This window comes from Cupressus sempervirens, chromosome 3, assembly GCF_028749045.1.
Source record: "Cupressus sempervirens isolate cs-2001-9-10 chromosome 3, ASM2874904v1, whole genome shotgun sequence".
Taxonomy (NCBI): domain Eukaryota; kingdom Viridiplantae; phylum Streptophyta; class Pinopsida; order Cupressales; family Cupressaceae; genus Cupressus; species Cupressus sempervirens.
The window spans coordinates 189,574,782-189,600,649 of record NC_143120.1 but is presented as its reverse complement, the minus strand read 5'-3'; the positions used below and the strand labels follow the sequence as shown (position 1 = coordinate 189,600,649).

Below are 25,868 nucleotides of genomic sequence, written 5' to 3'. Positions count from 1 at the left end.
TTAGTTTCCATCGGTGTAGACATAGACTTGCAATCGAACATGCTAAAATCTCTTTAAGACGTTAATGGGGTATTTTCCTTGACTCAGGATGATCTCATTAGGCCTCTGCCAACCTTCCAAACCTTGAAGTAAGAATTCGGATCAGCATCATTCTTGCAGAAACCAAGCTCACCAATTATCTATCTGTCCAGGAATATCATGAATTAGATGTCAGTATAAAGGCCTTCCAAACCTACTTACATGGGATTCCATCCCATGAATCATAGTCCTCAGACTGCTGAAATCGATCATGATATCTCACTGATGCAACTTCCATCTCCTGACAGAACTGGAGAAGACATGGTCCAAATGGAGGTATACCTAATCACTAGAAAAATCATCTTGACATGGAACACTCCCTTTGAAACAATATGACCAAAGTCTGCAGATGTCAGCTGAAGCAGATCCTCTAGTTGCTTCCTCTGATGCAGAAGCATACCCTTCTCACATGGTCCCAATACAATCAGTTCTGAATTGTCTCCAATGACTTAAATGATGGGCGAATCAACGTGCTCTGTTGCTTCTGCTAAGAGTTTAGGACTCTCCTTCTCGATCTTATTCCAGATCACTTTATTCGATTCATCCTGCAGATTAGTCAAAGTACTGTACCAAGGTCTAGTTCATTGTGTTCCAAATTGTGTCCAGAACTGAGCATCTTCTCTCGATTCCTTCTACAACTCTTCAGTTTAGACGAGAAACTCTACTGCGGGATGGACTAGAGCTGAATCTGCTGTAATAGGTCTCCTCATCACAGGCACAAAATTATTTGTTCAATGATCACAACGTTGTTTGCAAGAGCAGTTTCCTTTGCTTATTCATTCATTTCATAGCACCACTCTGTTGGTATTGAACAGGCTATAGGAGGAAATGTAAACATGCAAAATACAATTAGAATGATCTTTAGAGGGTATTTTGTCTACCTACATACAGTAATATAAATTAATCCTACCCTTTCCTTGTCTCAGTCTGAAGTTCTATGCAAAGCAGAAGTCGCTTCGGAATTGATGACCATTGTGCACCTGGTAATACTCCCGATGAATCAAATTTCCACAAACTGTATCTATAGGGTAACTATGATACAACAACATTCATCTGAAATAATTTTCCAATCTCTGTTAGAATGTTTTCTTTCCCTGCAGCCTGTACACAACAACTGTATTTAACTTCAACAACAGTCCACGTTCTGGTATTCATGGACAACAAATGTCAAAAGCTTTATTATATTCTTGTGGCACTGCGCACCAGCAAGGGCATTGATTCGTCTTTTCTAATCTGATACAGAGCTTCTCCAGGAGCTGCCTCTGAGACTCAAGCCAATATGTCAATATATCGCACCATTAATCTTTATTTGCATAAGCCATCCACCTTATTTTATAATGTTTGCCACTAAATATAATGACATATATCAATATTAGACCTCGACTGCGATCTCTAAATGCCTTCTGAGCTGAGTTGCTCCACTGCTCTGCACAACTCGAGACATTAGGCATCGAATGCTGGGACTATTGTGAACATTGAGAAGACATTGATCCAACATCAGACTCCCCTTCAACCTGCCTTGTCACCGTAACAAGTGACGTTAAAGTTCCGATTTGACATTGCATTGGAGGAGGATTGGCATTGCAGACAGTGAAACCATTGGCAAGAAGAGATCTGTCACTGGTATCAAAATTGGTTCTCAGATATTCTAGCTTGCCCGAGCAGACAGTGAGCACTGTAGCAGAAGCATTGCCACAAACATTGGCAATCTGTGCTACTAACCTGCGCTTTGCCAGACATTCAGTCAAAGCCTGAGCTCCTTCTGCCGCTCAATCCTGCTCGACTAGCACAGATCTGGAGCTGCACCGCTTCCGCATCAATCAATTTTGCCTACTCCTGCAGATTGGCTCTGCCAAGCACTGCATTCTATCAACACCTTACAGGCGTTTGACATTGGGATCACAGGTCAGGAGTGTAGACATCACATTGGCTCAAACAAGCCAACAGACATGGCATGGATTGAACATTGTCCACATCTTCAATGCCCTCTGCTAAGCCAGGCATCTCTCAACCACTGTATTGACTTGACTTCACAGAGATCAAATATGCTTCGGCTCACCTGAGCACATACATTGACCAACATAGCTTGCTGATCCCAGAGACATCACCAACTTGCAATCCAAGACTGATCCTACTCTAATACCATGTTGTTTGATGTGCCCGTTTAACCATGGGCAATGATATCGATCATTGTTGCCCTCCTAACCATAGACGATATACAACTATTGTCTCCCCTGAGTGCTTTTCTTCTAAATAATGCAGGTCTGTTTTAGGATGAACCCATGTGCTAATTGTGTGTATACGATTGCCAAGAGAGGAAGGTTTAATCTTCCTTTATACCTATTGGTGGTGCCCCTTCACTAAGGGTTGCCACTCTTCTAAGCCAGCCACATTAGTTATACTGATAGTTAATTATTAACAAGTCATGCATAAATTAAATTGGCTCATATAAATGTCTAAGCATGATAGGCCAATCAGACTTTTATGCTATCTATGTCGGCCTAGAGGAATCCGACCATAGCTACAATAACATTTACACTTACCTTAAAATTCTGCCATTATTATTCACACTATTAAGTATCAACAAATGAAGATAACTGGAGATAGCTAGACAAATTTATGAAAATGAAGCAATGTTTTAACTTATAAACTTATATGTGACCCTTTATTAGGTGGCAACGCACTACAATATTATTATTTTAGCTACTCACAAGATCGGGTTCATTAGCTGGAAAAACAATATTTTTGACTTAGGGCAGACACTCGTAGCTTCCACGTGCATATGTCTCATTGCCAGTACCTTGCTGCACGTACTACTCCCAATGACCATTTCCATCTTACAAACAATGCAACATGGGAACAAGCATAACTAGAAAATTAAGGTTTTCTTATTTACACTATTCCCAATGCCATTTCCACACTGCCATCAGGGTTATGCTTTTGTTGTTGTCTTCCCTAGATCCTATTTATTTCAGTTAAAAATACATAGTTACCAGGTTTGAGAAAATGGATTTGTTCAGGAAGTCAAAAAAATTCAGGAATCCAGATATTTCAAAAAAAATAGTAAAATTTTGATGAAAATAGATAATTCCAGAGCTGCTGAAAATATCTGGATCCAGCCAGATTTGGCAACTATTTATAAATACATAGATATCAATACTTCTCTTCATTTGACACAAGTACTGTATGCATCAGTCAACATGCATCAAACGCAAGAATTTCTCAAGGTTGCTTCAAATCAACTGTCTCTTGCATGAAATGCTGTGTAAATTTTGTACCAATCTCTTACTACTTAATTCACATCAACATTGGGCATGATAAGTAGTAGCTTGCGTTTCAATGTAGTGAATGCGTGTTTGTTACTGCAGATATTGATGTATACAACAATGTAGGTTGTCTCTAGAAACATATTACAGCAAGATGGCTAGATCCGACAACACTTCTATGGAGATTCACAAGCATGTCAGTCCTGACGCAGATAGAAAGCTAATGGTGCCCAACAAATCATTATCTTAGAAAGAGGACTTGCTTTTCCTCTACTGGGTAGAAGCAATCTCTGCTCTTTTTCCATCTTAAAAGATGTAGCTCACAATCCAAATGCAAAAGACAATAACTCCATTGTCTCTGCTTTTTCTCTCAGTCAAGCCAAACAGGATCAGCTAAGTCAATCAATCCATTGAAATCCACTGTGTTTTTGACAGTGTCTCTGAAATGCAAATTTCTCGCTTTACTGATTTCATGTCCTAGAATAAAGTCGATTCCTTTCATTGATCTTCCCTTTGATGGAGCTCTCCTTCACCTTGTTTTTTTTAAAGTTTTCTAGTCTCTTTCAACTTTACTGGGAAATGATAACTTTGAAAAGTCCAAACTCAAAAGAACCAACGGATTCTGTGTCCCAGGCTAAAATCTGGACCACTGAGGGAGATATAAAATTCAACAAGCATCCTTTCATTGCCTAAAAAAATTGAACCACCACCGTCAAATCTTTCTCACCGACCAGGCCAAATTTGCCAAATTTTTGTCTATTGCGCTAGATTCAACAAAACCTGCTGACTAGGATGAAGGCCATTGAACAGCTGCTTACAGGGACAGTGTCAAAGAAGGGGCAGCAGCCAGAGTTCAAGCCGAGCACCTTTATAACTCACTGTTTTAGTCTAGATGACTTTATGCTGGAATTTTCATTTTGTATTTCTATTTCATATTAAAATGTTTATTTTGAATGAAGAAATAATTTTATTCTTTGTAATGATTTATATATGCTTGTATGCAGCATGGAGTACTACATGCAAAAAACATTTTGTAAAACAGCATCATTGATGGCAAATAGCTGCAAGGCCATTGCGCTTCTTGCGGGTCAGCCAAGAGAAGTTGCCATGCTTGCATATGATTATGGACGGAATCTGGTATATTTCCTTGCTCTTAGCTTTAGAGATATAGCATATATCTCTCTGAGGTTATCGATTTGGTGTTCTACTTTTCTAATCCTTTGTTACTTAATGATTGAAACCTCACTTCACTTAGAGTTCTAGCTTCCTATTGAGGGACGGTGTTAAGTTGTAATATGTTTATAAGGTCTGGGCTACTGCTATACTAGTTACTTGAACTCTGTATGATTAAGTTATGAGCTATTGGTATATTAGTTATTTGAACTCTATATTATTATGTTCTGGGCTATTGTGTTTGTTTGAATGAGTTTGGTGTCTTCTTTATAAAAGATCAAATATGAACCCTTTTTCAGGGTGCGCTGCTTTAATTCACATTTTATTTCTTCATGACTTAAATATTTAAAAACTTTCTGCTTTTTAAATTCTCCTTGCTTAGAAGAATAATCTATGTGATGACTAGATGAACATGTAGGAGGATGCTTTGAGCATGTATTTCTATTCTAGATGCTATAAGTCCTCTTGATTTTTAGATGCTCATTGATTTTGATTTTTTGTTTACCATGATTTTCAAAAGTTACCATATATGTTTGTGTTTCTTGTTGCTATATAAATGATCTGGTATCACAAGATGAAACATTTTTAAACATGGAAGTTATGTGGCCATACTATCTATACTCTATATTGCAACAAAATAAGTGGTTAAATCTGGGCCTTTGTATGCACAAGCTTGTTGCCATTAGTGTGTTCTCTCATGAGATTTGGAATCCATGTGCATTTGCAGATGTTTTTGGGGACATTCCTTGCATCTTCCACCATGTTCTTCACTTAGCTTAGTTTCCTTTTGTTTTCAAGGAGATATTCATGTGAGTGGGCAGCACATGGGCTCCAAGACATTGTAGGGCACCTTACTTGTAGATTACTAGCTATTACATATACAAATGCATTGTGTATCTCTGTTTGGTTAACATTTTAACTTCTGCCTCCATCACCACCTCATTGAAGAAGCTACAAAAGTTTTCAGCATTATTTCATTAGAAACATCAATTGACGTCAAAAAGACATATTATCCTCCTACAGATACTAAAACGTTAATGAATGCCTCATTTCGGCTGTTTATCAGCCTGTTAGAGGAATTGCTGCAATCTTTATCTTTTCCAAATCTGCTCCTTTGTTAGCTTATATGTCCTCATCTTGCAATATTGAGCCTCTCAAGTCAAGGTGGCTTAAGGATTTAAGCCACTTCTTTGCTGTAGTCTATTGTATTAACTAACTATTCCCAATAAGAGCTTGAGCTGACATTAAATACGGTGTTGTGGTAGGACAGTTTTTGACACATGCCAAATTTTCCTTATGATGCAATTTCCTATTACACGTAGTACCTTGCAACAGAGGTTAAAAACACTGACATTGCCTTATCCTTCTATCCATGGCTAAATGGAAGAAAAATACCCAAGGCAGCAATGAGTTTGGGGTTCCCATTGCTTCTGGTGCTCTCATTCTTATCTTTCTTTGTCAAGTACTTTAAGGTGAGATTTTGTCCATCCTCAAATCTCCAGATTTTCTTTGTGCACGGCTCTACGTCTTGGCAATAGGTTGGTGCAAGGTGATATTATGGACAATTTATGACTTCTCTCATATCTTCATTACAATAGTTACAAATTTAATGTTCCTTTCTTTGTATAATTTTTCTTACGTTTCCAACAAGTGTTTGGAATGCTATATTCTTTTCTGGAAAATAGAAATAAAGTTTAATGAAGGAAAATGGTGGGAAGAAAAAAAATTCAAGCTCTTGATTGTCATTGATTGTCATTGACATTTAAAAAGATTCAAAATTGTGAAGCTTCTTGACTACCGACAACTATAAAAGCCTAACATATACCTGATTCAGCAAATAAATATAGAACCCTGTAAGTGGAAATGGAATAATGTAGAATTGCAAACAAATGACTAGAGTTTAGGATAGCTTCTAGGAGAATTAAAGACTAGGCCTGTGACTTCACTAGACCTGCGACCTCAGTAAATACTAAAATCTTGTCAAAGAGAGGAGATTCCGGTTCAAAATTTTTTCTTTCTGTATTTATGTTTATTTTTTCTCATGGTGAGTTTTTGTTGAGACCCATGGCTGAATAATAATGGCTAGAGTTCATTTATGGGCAAGTTCTGCAACAAGAGGGATGAGAGATATTCTTTGGGCAAATACAAGATGGGAAAGCTCCATCTTAACAGTGGTATTGTGCTTCCTTCCTCTGTCATACAACAGACCATCTTGCTTGTTGTGTGTGATTCTTTATTTTACTCAGCAAATTCACTGGGTTGGACAGGGATGTTTCCTCAACCCTCAAATCCACTTCCCCAGCCCTGAAGCGATTCAGGAACAGGGTGATGTTATGGATGTTCTTATCTGGATGTTAGGGATGTTCCTAGCTGTCTCACCCTATATGATAAAATCCAGAAGGAATACATCCTGAAAATCTGTGTGGGGGACGCCTGACCACCCCCAAGGCAGTTGGTGACATCTCAGACAAACCCTTGACTGTTCTGGGGATGGTCAGGTGTCTTTTGCAGAAAAGTAATTTTTTAATAATGTCTTGAAAAAAAAAATGTAACTGTAAAAAAATTTGTTAAAAACATATTGGGAGCAGTGTAACAGTAGTATAACATGACAACATTTTTAGCGGCATCAATAAATATATCATGACAGCAGTATAACAGCAATTAAATTAATCATGACAGGAGTGACAGCAATGAATGTAGTATAGCGGCAATAGATGTATCCAATTTGACACAAGTGTTAGGGATGGGTTTCCGGGACAGGGAAAAAAGGGTTCCAATTTGGGGATGGTGAGGGGACAGTGGGGGAATGGCAGTAGGGGGTGGGAGGGGGGTGCTGTAATATATTATACATATAGTACTTGAAATGTGAGTAATGAAATGATGTATAATAGTAAAAGAACTATTAAGTTATAAATGCCAAATACTTGAACATAGCCAATATGCAACAGGAATATCAAAACTATTATAAAGATGATTACAATGAGTAGCATGATATCAAAACAAATATAAAATAATGTACATAAATTCATAAATATGCATATGTACTGTGCGTGTAGCAGTCACCTTTACTGTAGCCAGTAAACCCCTTTCTATCACAAGTGCTGCAGCTGCAACTTTTGCATGCAGAAACCTCCAACGCTGAGATGGTGACGTGAAGGTGGTGATGTAGGGACTTGGGAATGCCAATTCCTCGCCCAAGTGCATGGGGGTTGGATGGGGTGGGGACAAATCTCCGTGTTACACTGGATATATCATGGTTCAAATTCATAGTTGATGATGTAAGTGATATAAAAGTTAACACTAGCAACAATAGTTTGAATTTCTGACCTTATTGTTCAACAGTATCACAAACTTTAAAACTCTTGAAGGTGCATTTGGTATAGTCTGGTTTAGTATGAAAAGTTAAAACAACCAGTTTCATTTTGAAGTTTGCTGGGCACGTAGGCATTTGCAGACATTATCCAGTATCATTTTATGATTTTAACATTGTCATGCCCTCCCATCCCCTAGAAATTCCCTTGGATTACTATTCTTGAAATGCATCCACTCCTTCTCCCCTCCCTATCTCTGAAATACTGTGCAAATCCCACGCCCATCTCTTGCTGCAACCGGAAACTCCACTGAATGTTTGCTCAGCTGCCTCTCAATATTATGTAGTAATTGGAAAATATTTGCTTGTTATTAACAAGTGATCAAGAGATCAATTTATACAAGAGACTAAACGATGTTTCCTTAAGAAATAATCGTAAAGAATAGACATTCTATTCTAGAAACTGAAAACTAAATATTAGAAACATTTTAATATTTATAGAAGATTATAATAGATAACCATTAGATACTAAACAAAGATAATAGAAACTATTTATTATTGTAATACCCTCCCTTAATGGTTAATCTATCGAGAGCACGAAGCTGTCAAAAAGCATAAAAGGAAGATTTTGTCTACTCAAGGGGCTCTATACTATTCATTGTGGGTTGTGAACTAGATTGCTAGATAGGGCAGCTAACCTTTATGTGCCCAAACTTGTGACAATAGTTGCATTGAATGTTTTTCTTCCAAGAGTCTTCTAAATCTGGAGTAGAGGATGCCCGCTGAGAAGACTGCTGATTGTACTTTGGATAATGCTCCAAAACTTTGTAGATGAGCATAATGCTCCAAAATAAACTGCAAAAAGCCATGATTTTTGAGGTGAAAAATCAATCAAAACCCAATACGATTTTTGTGGTGAAAAATCAATCAAAACCCAACATTACAGAGCTACGTTGATTTTAGGAAAAACGATAAAACTCAACAGATAATTTTTGAGGACAAAGTTATAAACCCACAAAGGAATCCCACACAACTTTGCGAATTATAGAATCAGAAAATTTTAAGGGAAAATTTATAGAAACACAAAAAAAAATGGAAGTCCATTAGAATTATTTAAGTGAGGCAAAACATGAGACTTTGCACGGTAAAGTAGCACATGCAAGTACATACAACCCTCAAAAAGTAGAGACCCATAAAATTTGAAGGGAGACCCAGAAGAGAGCTCGAAAAACCCCAAAAAAATGATATTGGTTTTTGGATCAGCTGGCTTGAAAATCAAGGCACAAAAATTGAGGCACCTAGAAAAATTTGACGACAACCTAGTTGAGCTCTCGAAAAACCCACCGAGAATCTAGTGTTAGTTTTTTTTTCCAAACCCAAAACTTAGGGTTTTGAACAAAAACGACCCTCCTGCATAAAAATGACAAAAAATGGCAGAAATGTGCAGAAAAAGAGACAGATTTGGACAAAAATGGGTTGCAGAATTGAACTAGAAGTTGACGGATTTAGATCTCTTAGAGCGGAAACCCTAGTCAAATTATAGAGAGAGTTAGAAGCAAATATGCATGTAAATAATTTCAAAAATAAAAGGTAGATAATTTCAACCAAGAAATTATAATTATTTAAAAAAAAAATTGAGTCTTGGCTCTGATACCATATTACGAAGTAATTGGAAAATATTTGCTTGTTATTAACAGTGATCAAGAGATCAATTTATACAAGAGTCTGAACGATGTTTCCTTAATAAACAATCATAAAGAATAGAAACATTCTATTCTAGAAACAAAAAACTAAATATTAGAAACATTCTAATATTTACAGAGGATTACAATAGATAACCATTAGATACTAAATAGAGATAATAGAAACTATCTATTATTGTAATACTCAATACATGTAAAACAAACATGATTCCAAAACCCAAAGCACTTAAAGTCACAATCGCAACTTACAATCTGCACATCGTCATGTCCTTTTCTCTTTCAAGGATGGGTTTCAAGTTTGAACATGAATAAAGTAATAAGCTTGTTATTGATGTCTTGGTTTGACAACTTGTGCTACTGTAAATCTGTTTCTACTTTAATCCTCTAGGAAATGAGTTGAATTTGGACCTTAGTTGGATTAGGCACTCAGACTTCTAAATTTGGAAAACGATGAAATATAGAATTTTGTAAAGAATTTAAAGCTTTTACCATCAGAGTTCCATGATTTGTTGTGAGTTGTGTGGGAAGTCAAGTTTGTTCACCTGAGCATACCTGGCCGAGTTTTTATAACTCGGCCTGAGTCATGAAATATGATATATAATTTCATAGATATGTAATTATAATAGTATATAATTTCAAGGTTTTTTTCATTTTGCCAATTCGTTGTTGAGTTGTAGCTGAGTCATGAGTCAGGTCAGCCTTGCCGAGTTCGAGTTGGGGAATTCTATTTACCATCACTCTAATATATTAGGTTCAAAGACATGATACAATTACCATTTAGAAGCTTCTTTGATCATATATAGAGGCCTAAATTTTGATCAAATGACTACAAAAGTCAATTTGAGTTGAAGGAAACAACATTTTATGGTATAATTAAAAATTGTCAAGTTTTACAAACTCAGTGTATTTGACCATATTCATCAGGGACTTGGCTTACAAGTCTACTGACCTCATTTGGATATTATTAGATGAGGGCTCACCAAGTTAAGGAGTCCTATGACTATGGTTTGGACCATCACTTGCTTTATTTAACATACTCTGTTGGGTCCAAATCTATCATTGTAGGTCAAGGACAATCATTTCTCTATCTAGGGACTCAATTTCTAGATATATAACATAGGGTTAGGTTAATCAAGGGAAGGGTAGCTATAATAGGGCCCAAAGCTTATTTATATGGACTAGAGTATATGATATGTCCTTTCTCAAGGGTCTACTTACTATATAGAGTTCGAATAGGATGCCTACTTGAACAACTTGGTGCAGAGACCTTGAAAAGTCAACAATGATTGCCGTAGAAGCACAAAACTTGACAAAGAAAATGACAATGAACTCGCAATAACCTGAAAGGGGGCCCCTACTTGATGCGTGACACAATTTTCAATCCTCTCACTGTTCAGCAAACAAACCTAGTTTGAAAGAACAACTTTAGGATAGGCAATCCAATATGTTTCTTCGTGGCTGCTAGAATTGTTTTCATTATGTGTTCAAATGTTGATGAGCATGCTAGTTTAGTGATTCCTCAATAGAAGTCGCTAGTTCATATCCTAGTGGAAGTGGCTTCCTGTGTTGCTTTTATTGATTTTAGGGGCATTGGAGATTCACTAGAGTGAATTGAGAAGGGTTGTGTGCCTCCTCTGTTGGGTTGGGTTAGGGATGTTCCTCTGATCCCCTTTTCATGGTTGGAGCTTCGATCAAGTAGAAGAAGTCTGATTGTTTTCTCTGCTCCTAGGGTGAGCTATTCAGAGTTTAGTGTGCTTGCTTGGCGATTTTGTTTATTAACTTCTCTCTGGCAGGCTTCTGTCACCTCGCATCCATCTCAACTATATTAGCAACCAAGTGATGGGGGAGTAAATAAAGTTGCCGCCCATTGCAACGAAAACGCTTAGGATTGTTGTTCCTTTCAATGAACTTCATGGGGCATGGGGGAAGATATCATTGATGTGGCCAATCGATACCTTCAATTAAGTGGGCAATTTCTTGTAAATGGGCTGCTTTAGGGCACTGGGATAGCGAACTGCTTATGTCAATTCTCATGAATTTTGTTTGTTGGGAATCCTAAACTTTAAAGGCAGATTGAAACAATTCATGTCTTAAGATAGAGAGGACATGTGGGTGGGCTAACAAAGGCTGCTCCAAAAGTGGTTGATTGTGGGATGGGGGTTATGACCAAAGTAAATTATGCTTCCTCTCTTGCCTCGGGAACATATCTCTTTATACCCATGAGTGAGTATGTTGAATCTAATCTTTGCATTCTGACCTCTTTTAGGCTTTTTCCTTTGTATTGTGTCTAGAGATGGGAAAGGTGTCTGTTTATTGGTATGCACACTTTCCATTCTCCTTATTCCCCTACCCTATTGTTTCTTTAGGCTACAAAAAGCTATTTGTCTATATCACTGCGCTCAATTTTTCCTTCCCACCCAACCTTGATGACGTAGACTCCTGCTCGTGTGATGTTATGGAGTGATAGCCCTAAACTATTATTTGGCAAGTCAACACATTGGAGCAGATAGTGAAGTGTAATAATGGATCCACTATGATATAGACAAGATTGCCCATAGAATAGTAGGGGCATCCTACCTAAACCGACCCCTTACCCTTGAAATAGTAGGGGTAGGGCTGCCAGGGTCAATGCCACTTCTCTCTTTCTACCAATAGTCTTAAAGGATGTCATTTCCACATTTAGTCGTCCTAAAGTAAGTCAAGGACCAAACATTCACATGATCGACTAAGGGAGCTTGTTCAATGATGAATATGTTGCATGTTTGTAATTGATTGCCGCAAAATTGCATTGAGTAATACAAAATTCTCTTGATCTATCAATTCTCTATACAAAATAAATTGAGCAAGGCAAGTGATCTCTTTCTATACATATCATGAAGGGAACTGTTGGCAAATAACTGGACAATCCCAACATATGCTAGAATGATCAAATTGAAGCAAGGAGAGAGTCTTGCGAATGGGAACTTTCTCTTGGAACTTGAGTGGGTTGAACTGATATTGACCTAGGTGCTTTCGCTCTGGTAGGTAAATGTTAGGTTAGATCAAGCCAAATAATGGCTTGGTTGGATATCCATTATATTTAACACACTAACGATTTGTTTTACCTGGAATAGAGAGAGAGCTATCTCGATACCTCTCCCAAGTGCTTTTGCTCTGGCAGGTAAATGTTAGGCTAGATCAAGCCAAATAATGCCTTGGTTGGATATCCATTATATTTAACCCACTCATGATTTGTTTTACCTAGAATAGAGAGAGAGAGCTATCCCGATACCTCCTTATTTGTTCCCATGCCCAACCCCATGCCCCCTTCTCGACCACTAGAAACAACTACTTATGCTAGGATTTGTAACAACCGGATTTGTCCTTGGTCTAATTTAACATTCAAAAATACTCAATGAATACAGTTATAACTTCGATTTCACAGGGAGGCAATTAAATCATTCATGTTTGTGTGAAGAGGATTTACTGTTAAAAATCGGTTGAACAAATTTTTTCTTAACTAAATACTTGAAATATCATTAAATGAAATTACTTCAGAAATTGAAATCACATACCTCGGAAAATTGAGACTGAAAATCATCAAAGTATGCTTCTGCAACCACCCGGGTTGGTCCACAAATACACTATAACAATTTTCACAAGTCGACTAACATCTAAAAACTGCTATCTCAAAAATCATATGATGATTACAACTAAATACCACTATAATTTAAATTAGGGCATCGCAAATATTTGTATCAATTAGGGCATCAATTACCCTTAGTTCATTTAGGGCTCTTGATACCGCTCTACCACTTAGGGTTTCCGCGACCATGGATTCAATTTAGGGCTTCTATGACGACGGATTTAATTTAGGGCTTCAGATCTCTTTTCCTTCTGACTACTTAACTGTGACAGTAACTCAAGGTTAGAAATATGCTTATAATCGATATTCATTTAAATGAAAAACAATCCATGAATCTATCTCTTAGATCTAGATGTAAATACAGTAAGAATGAAATCCACTCAATTTAATCTTACCTCTTCATAAATAATAATGATAATACTTGTTTCCAATAAACATAGGAATGCATAGCTTATCTCTATCTGACGCCTATCCGACATCTTGAGAGAGGTGAAACATTGTTAGGGGCTTAACCACCCAACCTCGGACCACAACAAATCCCCACACGATCTCCATTGAGAAAGGCCCTCCCTACCCGGAATTGACAGGAAACATCTTACCAACCACTGGACATCATGATATATAACACGACATATGACTTGGCAGCAGGAGATCACCATAACAGGAATATGTATGAGCTATTATTTCATATTAATGTCATAACTGATACATATTGAAATGTCATAACTAATACTGATTCATAATATTGAGGATTCATCACCCCTCTACTTGACTTCACAGTCGGGTGAGTCCCAGGTACTCGGGATTTTCAGAGCAGACAACTCCTTCATTTATTCATCCATCATTTCATATTCTATGATTATGTTCTTAAGAGTTCTCAAAATGTCAATATTCTTGTATTTCTTTTTAATAGGTTCATCTACACCTCCTCACCATAATCAGGCCATAAGGCCAGTGATTCCTTGGTGCCTGAACATTTAGTCTTTACTGATATGACATGTACCTATTCACCCTAATCTGACTCTTAGCCTGGTGATTTACATTGGTACTCTATTCCATTGACTTATCTCAGTATCAATCATTAATTCAAATTTGAATGTTGAATTTGCCTATGAAGGAAAGGCCATCCAAGTACGATTTACTGCCTTATGACATCTTCTGTTATAAATATAAATTGATTCAAACTCAAATCATTATGGCAGTCGGTTTGATCTTTCATGATTAAAATTGTTCTATAGCATATGGCTTCAACTATTATTTACAAATCAGATGAAACAAGGAATTCATACGCACAATTTGATTATAGGATTTCTCATGCACAACTTGAGTTTGGAATTTTATTTGCATAACTCACACCTTCATCACCTCAATCAGGCATTTAGCTGGGTGATCTCTTGGTGCTCTTATTATAGTTATCAGTCATAAAAATTTATTTTGAAAAGAATAGAAATAAAGGTTTTATGAAGAAATTGAGAGGTTATTCATAAAGATTATTAATCCTGGTTGCAATCTATTCTTTGAGACATACGACTAATTCAAAACATTTATTGGACAGGGAGATTGAATCTAACTCAGGTTCCTACCTAATTACATGGCACAAAAAAAAATGTAGATACTGACTCTAAGAAGTCTTTAACTGGTCTGAAACATATTGAAGGTGGCATGCTTAAAACAAAATCTGGAACATGGTACTTTTAAAAATAACTCACAGTTGGCTCTGTTAAGAATAGCAAGAATGGAAGAAATAAGCATGTCTCCTTACGTGACACACCCACAGTTCTGCAATCGAAGTGCTTTATCTTATTTCCAATTGTCTCCTTCTGAACTATCTACGGCTGCTCTTGGGTCAGAATACAAAATAAATACAGACTGGGTGCTATTAACACCATAGCAGAGCAGGGATGTATTCGTAAGGAAAAGTTAAACAAAGGAAATATGGAATCGAACATGGGTGCCAGATACGACAAAGCTAACATATATTATCTTTTACCAAAGAGGAAAGTTATTAAAAAAAATCTACAGAATATTACTAGCAAGGAAATCGATGAAAGTTCATTTATGAAAGAAAGCCGATTACCCCCCCTTTTTATGCCAAGTTACATTGATGGTTTTATATTAAAGTTATGGCTAGACCTTTTGGCTTCCTTCGGTTACAAGATCATATTCCACGACTTCCATAAGAGACGAACAATGACTTTCCAGCTCCCATTGATTTATAAAGAAAACCCTTCGAATTCCCAAGATGACTATACAGATACATCACAAAAATTCAAATTTAAAAATAAGAAAAAGAAGTTGGAAAGATTAAAACTCAAATTGCCAAATGTTTAAATCGATCAATAATGTCAAGTGTTATCATTTAAAAACAAATAATATTAAATTGGGAGAATAGAGTTGGAAAGTACTACTTTGAGAATTATAATAATTTTATTATAATTCTAATGTTATTAAAACTTATAAGAACAAGCAACAATTATTTTATTAATTATTAAATTATAATGGTACCAAAAATCATTTTATTTATTAAATGCACGTATATAAATTATTATTAAAATAATATGATGAAAAATAAAAAATCCTTTAAGGTACGTGTTATATTTAAACTTAATTTATTAATTAAATTATTAAATAACTCATGCGAGTCCTGCAGATGTATTCTGGCTAGGTCTTTTACCCGTCTGCCCAGGGATGGTGATGCTCTGCTTAATTCTTTTCTGACAATGCTTCCACCCCTTTGACAAGCTCCCTGCAAGGAATTCCTCTATAATTAAATTATAAATTATAAATAATCACATCATTTAAAATTCTATGAATTTGTGATTAACGAATAACTACATGTCATCTTCACTTGAAATCCTAACGACTAACTATCTTACCATTTCGCCAGATTATATCAAATTAAACTACCAACTGACTTCATGTGAACTTCAACGTCTATATTTCAAGCCAGGTCAAAAATTGGGATGTAATAGGATCTCCCTCAATTCTCTGACTTTAATGCCTTTATGCCCCTAGCAATTAGTTCATTGTCTTGCCTCAGACTTTCTTGCTTAGCTTCCATTGATCGATGTCAACTCGACCATAGGACACGGAGGGATGGACAATGACTACTCAACTTCCATTGATCAAAACATGTCGCTCTCTAATCAAGCCTCTTCTGTCCACCATAGAATAGTAGGGGCAAAATTACTATGGTATCTTTTATCATATATATATTTCTAGATGCAACTGTGAAGTATGATGAAATGTTTTGTTGTTGTTGATTATAAATTGCAAAGTGACATAGGCATATACCATCTCTGAAATTGTTAAAATCAGAATAATTATTGTATTAACAATGAACTCTTAAATAGAGTTTACAAATGCTAATAATAGTGTGAACTTCAAAAGCCAAATGCTGCCAAAAACAAGATTTTTTTCACGGATGCGGTAGCAAGTTTAGAAATGCTGAAATAGACAAAACTTTGAGGTTTTAGGTTGAATAAGGTTGGTGTGGGCCTTGCAAAAAAACAACCAAAAAGGAAAATAGTGACACTTCTGAAAAAGGATACCGACACTCAAACAATGCCAAAATAGGCACAAAAAAAGAAGTGAATATTTAGTTAAAAACTCGTGTGAGTTTAATTCACAATTTAGATGCCTACAGGTTTTGCAGCAAATCCTAATCGACTTTATAGACATACTGCAAAGATATGGTGATAAAAATAAAGTTCAAATTTTAACCACAAAGAAATTTGCTTAGAAAAGTTTCCATGCTTTGATACCATGAAATTCTTAGAAACGAAATAATTACTCTATTAACAATGAACTCTTAAATAGAATTTACATATACTAAAATGATAGTTGTCTAAATAAAAATATCTAAATAAAGAATTGAATAAGCAAACTAATAAGAAGGACTAGATGACCATTATCTACGGTTGTAGAAGAACAAGCTAAATATAGCAAGATGTTAAAAATATTCGAATAATCTCTATATATGATAAACATTCATCTTAATCACTTAAATCATCTATTTGTGATTCTACTCAGCCTTTCATTTTTGAGAAGAGAGACATAAACATTTGTATTTAAGCTACGTTATTGGATTTGCACCTTGGACCCTCGAACTGGGTCCGTGTGCAAATCGGGTTCGAATAGATGGACCGGGTCGTGTTGGATTTGTTTAGGGTTCATGTTCAAACCTGTGGTTCCATCTGGATCCGTAAGCTTATTCACTTAAATCATCTATTAGTGCTTCTACTCAGCCTTTCATTTTTTAAAAGAGAGACACGTATGTTTGTATTTAAGCTATGTTACCATATTCGCACCTTGGACCCTTGAACTAGGTCCACGTGTGAATCTAGTTAGGATTCACAAACTGGTTTATGCTAGATTTGTCTAGGGTTGGTGTTCAGACCAATGGGTTTGTCCGAATCTGTAGTGGTGTAGATCCGGGCGAATCCACAAGCCCAAACACAGACCCCAGACAAATCCAACACAGACTAGGGGGGATCTTGTGCAGGCTCGAGGGAATCCTATGTGGACCCTAGGGGCCCATGGCCGAAGGAGAAGCAAGTTACAGGATTCTTCATTTTTTGTTTTAGTATATGGAGTATGTGAAAAAGTACCAAGTTGAACAATCTAATAATACTTGTTCAAGAAAAGAGAATAAAGCTAGAAAGATAGAGATTTTTCTTCCAACATTTTGTCAATATAAATGTATCTTTCATCATATATATTGCTCTTATATATTTCAAAATGCTGATATTTTTGCCTATTAAGCTCATCAACATAATTTGCTTCTATGTTTTTCATGTTGAAGCACAAGGAGAATATGGTTTCTTTAAAATGCAATTAGGGCTAAGTATATTTTCCATTTTGTAACCATAAATTTTCAGGAGGTTGATATTGTTTTGAAATTTTGTTTGTACCTTAACTTAGTTATTAACAAAACAAACACTTCCATGATTCATGATCATTGAATCATGTTTCAAACTTTAATGAACTATATTTTGAATTTTCATTTTGTAATTGAGTAATTCAATATAATGATTTTGTTTAGAATCGTGAGCATTGATCAACAATCAAGTATTTTAAGTTTTAATGTTTATCATTGATTCATGACATTTGGCATTGATCAATGTTCAAGCTTCATAGGTTCATACTATGAAATGATTTATTTTTATAATTATGTGTTTTTTTTTGTACACACACACAAGAACCCATACAAACCACAATGGGGAAAAAATTCACGAATCCATGAACCAGGTTCTCATATCTGAATCCGTCCCCATACTTGAACGAGTAACTTAGTATTTAAGTCTTTAAAATTTGACTTGTATTGAACAATGGTTTCTATTGTGTATTTTCTTGTATTCAAAATTTTAAGTTCTTATTATGCATTGATATTGAATGCATGAACAAACTGTGGATAAAGTTCGGTCTATGTATGTAAAAACATATTTCTACTTTTTTGTGAAGTAGCTTTTATGCCATATTTCAATAGTTTTGTATTCTTTGTACCTTCAGTGTAGTGTAAGTATGATTTTTTATTTGATGGTTAGGTAGCTTTCTTATTGCATTAATGCCTCTTAATTGATGAAATTCAATAGATTTGGTCAATGTTGATGACAGCAAGAAATTTGAATTTATTAACACTAATAATGATTAAGATTGGATATTATGAATTCTTTATGCCATTGCACGTAAAAAAACGAAACTAGATGATTATCCTTGCAGTTCATAAGTCTAGATGAAGATATGGTTAGAGAGAGTATATTGTTTTTGTGATAGGTTTAAATTGTTTCCTTGTGGGTGACCTTTTGTCTTAAATGCTACAATCAAGGGGTGTCCCTTATGTCAGACTCACCCAAGAGTTGCACTTGGCATCTTTTGTTGGGTTATGCCACATGCAGAAATAAACATATTTAATTCAAAGTTCATTATTTGTACATTTGTAATGTGTAACATAACATATCCCTGGGCATAAGTACAGCAGTCCATAATCTCCAATTATTTATCATTTCAACCCTAAGTTACCGGATGCTCTCGAGCAACCCTCAAAGTCTGGTCCTTGTGAAATTCTTGCCAAATTCTCCTAAAGAGCCACAGATTCGCTGCAATTTCTGTCAGAGGAATCTGGGCAGAATTCAGAGTAAATTTTGAAGAGTTTACTGCCCAACAACCAAACCCGAGCTGAATTTGATCTCAAAAAAATTGTTTTTACCTTTTTAAAGTGTTTTTTTGCCTAATTTGGTTTATTCGATCCTCCCAACCCTAAAAGTGATCAGCAAAAGGCCAAAAAATATGGTTTATATGTCATTTATGCATTTGTGAATGAAAATGAAAACCTGCTTATAGAGGAAATTCAAATTGACAATTGCTGAACTCCAAATTGACGATTTTAGAGGAATTTCTTTAAAAAACTATGATATATTCTTTGAATCCAGGGCTTCAAATCTGAATCTCAACTTTTGATCTAGCCTGGTTAGAAATCCTCTAACCAATATAAAAAAAATCAGATAATCACACTTTTCTTTTGATGATTCCTTTCATTTTCAAACTGTCCCTTGATATGGAAATATGTCCCATGCATGCGACCAAGCAAGTGTATGATGTTGTATGTATGGCTAAATAATGCAATTAGTATCCTATTATATTGAAATGTAGATATGGTGGTGTATTTTCCTATGTTGCTTTACTATTAGCAATGTGGTTTATGGACTTTTTCTTGAACACACACACTCTCTCTCTGTCTCTGTCTCTCTCTCTCTCTCACACACACACACACACACACACACACACACACTCACACTCACACTCACACTCACACACACTCACACATGCAGGCACGCATGCACACAGACACAGAAACAAACACACACACACACACACTTGCTTTACTATTAGCAAAGTGGTTTATGGACTTTTTCTTGGACACAGAGACACACATACACATAGACACACACACACACACACACCCTCTCTCTCACACGCACACCCATCCACACCCACGCATGCACGCACGCATGCACACACGCATAGACACATTTTAAAAAGATATGTTTTCATACAAACGAACCCAAAACAAATCCAAACCCAACCCAAAAAATATTTGGATGAATTTCAAAGCCGAATCTCGAACTCACCAGAATCCGAACCGGCAACTTAGTTTGAACCTATCCCATTTGAAAGATAAAATATACGCTTTTGAATGAATAACTGAGCATGAGTTATATTTTGCATTTTTCATAATATTTTCTAATATTCTCTAAATGCTTGTACCTAGACAATGTCAAAATTTTGAAGATATAACTAGTTTTTGCTCAACCAGTTGTTTCTATTGTTCATCTATATATAGTATTATTTAGTTGCTTACTGGGTAATGTATACTTGCTTGACAATTTTTGGCTGTATCATATAACTATCAAGTAAAACAACTTTTGGTGGCAGCTTATATCGAAGATTGCAAAACATTAGAATACTAACGATTACATTTTTCATTATTTCTAAATTTTCAGCCCCTTAAGTGAAAATATGGATTCATAATATCATATATGTAACAACCACTTTTTCTCGGGTCTTAATTAACAACTAACATATTAAATAAATACAATTATTACTTCATTTTCATAGGAAGACAGTTATATTAGTTACGTTAATGTGAATAAGATTAATGGTTACAAACAGTTAAACATAGCTTCATAAATAAGAATTGAAAACACCATCAATGAATTTACTATGGAAATTAAAATCTACATACCATGGAATTCGAAGTCGAAATCAATCTAAGGATGCTCCTTCAAATACCCAGGTTAGTCCACAAATACCACTTAGTATCAAATGACGATTACCATCAAATACCACTATATCAATTAGGGCATCACATACCACTGTATCAATTAGGGCATCGATTATTATTGGATAATTTAGGGCATTAGATACCATTGTATCAATTAGGGCATCAATTACCATTAGATCATTTAGGGCATCAAATACCATTGTATCATTTAGGGCATCAATACCACTTTATCACTTAGGGCATTAGATACCACTATATCATTTTGGACATCAGATACCACTGTATCATTTTTTTCTTCCTTTCGTTAACTGTGGCAATAACATAAGATTAGAAGATATGCTCATAAGCATTATTCTTATAAATGAAAGACTGAAATAACAATCCAATAGATATATTCCATAATTCAGTTGGAAGCTCAGCTGGTCTAAATGGTTACCAATTACATTGACGAGAAAGGTTGCTTTCATCAAGGGAATAACCGAATTCAATGATGTAAATTAATCCATCATATCTTCTACTTGTATAAATATTATAAAACTAAAACACCTGTTACCAATAAATGTTTGAATGCTCAATTTATCTTTATTTGATGCATGTCCTAACTTCTCGTGGGGAGGGGAAACATTGTTAGGGGCTTAACCACCTGACCATAGACCTTAAACTTATCCCCACACTTTCTTTAACTAGAAAGACCTTCCCTACCCGGAATAGATTGTCGTAGGTAAATATTGTGTAGCTGACAGGATGTATATCGTTGATAGATATTGTGTAGCCGATGGGTCCCTTCGGGAAGGTTCTTGTTATGTAGCCGACGGGCCCTTCGGTAATTGTCATGTAGCCGACGGACCCCTTTGGGAAGGTTTTTTGGAAAGTATTTATACACCCTCTTGGGTCATTGTAAATCATCATAATCATTTGTATGTAATCCTTTGGCCTATGCGAATAATATAAGAAGTTCTGCTATTTTGATCCATTGTATGTATGCATTGATTTCTTTACCCAGTACGGTAAACAGTTGGCACCGTTGCCCTATGAACCTGAAAGGTGGGAGGAATGAAGATTAATGCCAAATCAGCTTAACAAGGATTGAAATAAGGTCAAGGGAAAAGATGGAATCCGTACTGCGCAAGAAAATTTAATTCTGGCACAGCAAGCCGAACGCAGAAGGAGGCTTTAGAAGATTGCCAACGGCCACAGAAGCACAGAGGAATTGTTAGAGGAGACTCAACAGCGGATGGAGTTGGTGGAAGAAGCAAGGGAGGAGTTTTTGAATTTGTATTCGCCGAGGGAAGAGAATCCAGACAGAAGAGAATTGACTTGCACGGCTCGGAGTGTCGAGGGAGCAAGAGCATGGAGTGAACTCTTCATTTGGGATACACTTCTGGAAGGGACAACTTCAAAAGATTCTTCTTCACCAACATTCGTAGTTGTTGAGACCGCCAGTGTGGGAGAACAGTCTGCCGGTGTGGGAAAACAGTCCGTCGCTGTGGGAGTGCAAACCGTTGGTGTGGGAGTATAGACCGCCGGTGTGGGAGTGAACAGCACCAGTGTTGCAGGACTGAACAATGCCCATGCACAAAATCCAGTAATGATGGCAGGACCAAAAGAAAAGTTGCCGAAATTCGATGGTGATGGTATGGCCGATTCGATCCGACACTGTAAAACATGCGAAATGATTTGGAGGGAAAATGACATAACAGATACAAATGAATGGGTGCGGCAGTTTCCGGCAGCCCTATGGGGTGTTGCAATTGATTGGTTTGCCGATGTAGATCTCCAGAACTTAACCACTTGGGATAACCTCAAGGAGTTTACGGCTGAATTTCAACTACTCTGCGACGACGACGACATTGTCGCAAAGATATACAATACGAAGCAAGGGAAGAATGAAACTGTCTGCGTCTATGCTAGGAAATTAAAAGATTTGATAAGTAAAATGGAAAATAAGCTGGCAGACGGACTGCAAAAAAGATGGTTCGTGGAAAGCCTATGCCCGAAGTTGCGGAAGAAGATGAAAATTGTGCTATCATTGTCATACACAGAAGCATACAATAGAGCGATGAACTTGGAAAGCGAGCAGAGGATGAAAAAGAAGAAGAAGAATAGTTCCTTCGACTCAGATGACGACACATCCTCGAGAGAGGATAGCAATGATGATGAAAATAGTAGCAAGAAGGTTCGTGCCCTACAGAAGGACATGATCCGTATGATGAAAGAATTTAAAAACATGCAGAAGGAGACAAAGGGAAGCGAGCTGTGGTGCACGGAATGTAAGACGAAAGGTCATACTAAAGAATCCTGTCCAAAGAACCAATTTTGCGAGATTTGCTAGATCATGGGACATTCCACAAAATAATGTCCCTTCAACATGAAAACCAAAGGACCTCAACAGGTGTTTCTGGCACAGGCAGCTTCCATGTTAAGAGGGAATGAAAATGCAAACATTGATGGTGCCACGTCGGGTGGGTATAGGAATAATAGCAGAGGGCAAAACAACAATAACAATGCCAACAATAACAATGCCAACAATAACAATAACAATGGCAACCGAAGTCGAATCCAGTATGATGCAAACGGACAGCCGATTGTTCAATGTTGAGCATGTAATTTGTGGGGTTATTTTGCGCGGGATTGTACAATGGCAAACACATCGAAACTATTATGCAGATGGTGCGGGCCCGACGACCATGAAGATGCCAAGTGCCCAAAATCCGGAGTAAATTTGATCACTGTCAGAACAAACAAAGAGGAGGTTCTGGCAATTACATAGAGTCAAGCAAAGGTGTACTTGGACCCGGTAGAAGAAAAGAGAAAATTGGGGGAAGCACGGGCGAAAATTGAAAAGGCATCACAGGCGGAGACATCTCAGTTGAATGACACCACTGACACCTCAACAAGGAATTGTGCCGAGCAAAACATAATAAAGTAGGTGATGCAAATGGAAGTCCCGATCAAATTAAGTGACCTCACAATGCCCTAGTTATGGACGACCATTCTGAATTCTACATCGCTTCCGAAAGCAACGGAGGAAATAGGAAGGGACAGTAGTGGAATGACGACAATAGACCCAATGCTTCTGACACTCACAATGAGAAGGCATCCGATAGTCGTCGAGATGGGGATTTTGGGAAATGTTCTGACAGACACAATTGTTGACAGAGGGTTCGGCGTGAATGTGTTACCGGAGGATACTTGGAAGAAGTTGGGAAAGCCAACATTGTGGCCACCTACATTCCAGTTGCTCATGGCAGACCAACATGGGATCAAACCGTTGGGAATCTTGAGGGCGCAACCGGTAACTATTGGAACGCAACCATTTTTATTGGACTTCGTGGTCATTTCATTGAAAAGAAAAGGATATGATGCTATTCTGGAATGGAATTGGTTGGTGCAAGCAAAAGTAAAACATGATTGAAAACGAAATACCCTATCAATGGAGTGCGGAGGCAAAAGATTCATAATTGACCTTCACACACAAATGGTAGGTGAGGAGGCAGCATCGTTAGATTCAGAAGGTGAAGGCGAAAGTGACGATGAAGGAAAGAGGAGAATGGAACTGGACGAAGGAGTATTGAGATTAGGAGGAGGATCGAATGACGATGACCTAGACTCGGTGAATGGCCTTTTCCACTGGCAGATAGAAGACTACAAACTGTTTTCGAGTTGTAATATGTTAAGGGTCGACGAAGGTGAGAAAACAGAGAAAAATGAATGTTTGAAGGAATACAGAGAAGTAGAAGAAGGAAAGGTGGTTACAACTGAAGCTGAGAGGAAGAACATACAGTTCAAACCCAGAAAAAAGAAAGATCCCACTGTCTGGTACATGGTGAATGGACCACACAGAAAGAAAAGAATACACCGTACCATAAAATTAATTGAAAGGAGCCGATAGCAAGGAAATAATCTAGATGAGTGACAACCATAGGCGCAGTGGGCCATAGAGGTGACAAAAAACAGACGTAAAGCATGGCATGATAAGCATCTCAAACTCAATAGGTTTCAGTCGGGGCAGTTGGTACTCAAGTACGACGGTCAGAATGAAATTAAACTAGGAAAGTTTAAGGTTAGATGGGTTGGACCATACCAGATTCGGGAGGTAGGTGACAATGGAGCAATAAAATTGTGGACCTTGGACGGGCAAGAAGTGCCTCCAACAGTCAATAGGTCGAAGCTGAAGATGTACCATGCAAGGAAGAGCTCGTTGTCATTGCAGAATGACCAAGCCCATTCGTCTCCCTCATCGTCGCAAGTTGGCGAGGTTGGGAGGGAAAATTGAGCAGTTTGTTTTTTTTGTTTTTAAAAAAAAAAAAAGAGAGAAAAAAAAAAGAAAGAGAAAAAAGGAATGGCAAGGGTGGAAGTCTGCTTGTGGGAACACATGTGGACTGTTGCTCCGCGGGCAGTTTGTCCCGCGGGCAACTTTCCACGGGTGGTTCTGCGGACCCCCCTTTTCCCGCGGGTGTCTTGCTTCCGTGTAACTCTTTTGCTTTCTTCTGTGGACGGTCTACCATCCCGCGGACTGTGTTCTTCCGTGTCTTACCCAAAGTAACAAGAATCGGAATCGGATCGGAATCGGCAAGGCCGAATCGAATCGTGAATCGGCAATGAATCGGCAATGAATTGGCAAATTTGAAAAAAACCTTTAAATTTAAAGATTTTAACAATTTAAAACTTATTTCATGCACCCTTTATTGAATATAACTTAAACACACTATAACATCATCAAATAGAAGTTAAAACTTAACATACATAAACATGGAACATAAATCCCATCACATATGTAACTATGTTATCTAAAATGTAAATTGTAGGCTAGTTGAAGTAAATAGAAATCAAATCATCATAATGATTTTGTGTTTTCCTCTCTTCTACTCATGTTAAACAAATAGAAGGCCCTTTAGGGTTATAACAAAGAGAATAGGTCAAAAACAAA

At 37.0% G+C, this 25,868-nt stretch overlaps 1 protein-coding gene across 2 annotated transcripts in view; it reads left to right on the top strand.

Annotated features, from left to right (window-relative positions):
- Nucleotides 1-25,868, top strand: part of GPS1 (geranyl diphosphate synthase 1) — a 185,285-nt gene that overhangs the window by 96,730 nt on the left and 62,687 nt on the right. For both annotated transcript variants that reach the window (XM_089818979.1, XM_089818980.1), the window contains exon 10: nucleotides 4,349-4,481. In XM_089818979.1, the coding sequence (XP_089675105.1) occupies nucleotides 4,349-4,481 (133 nt within the window). The remainder of the gene's footprint in view (nucleotides 1-4,348; nucleotides 4,482-25,868) is intronic.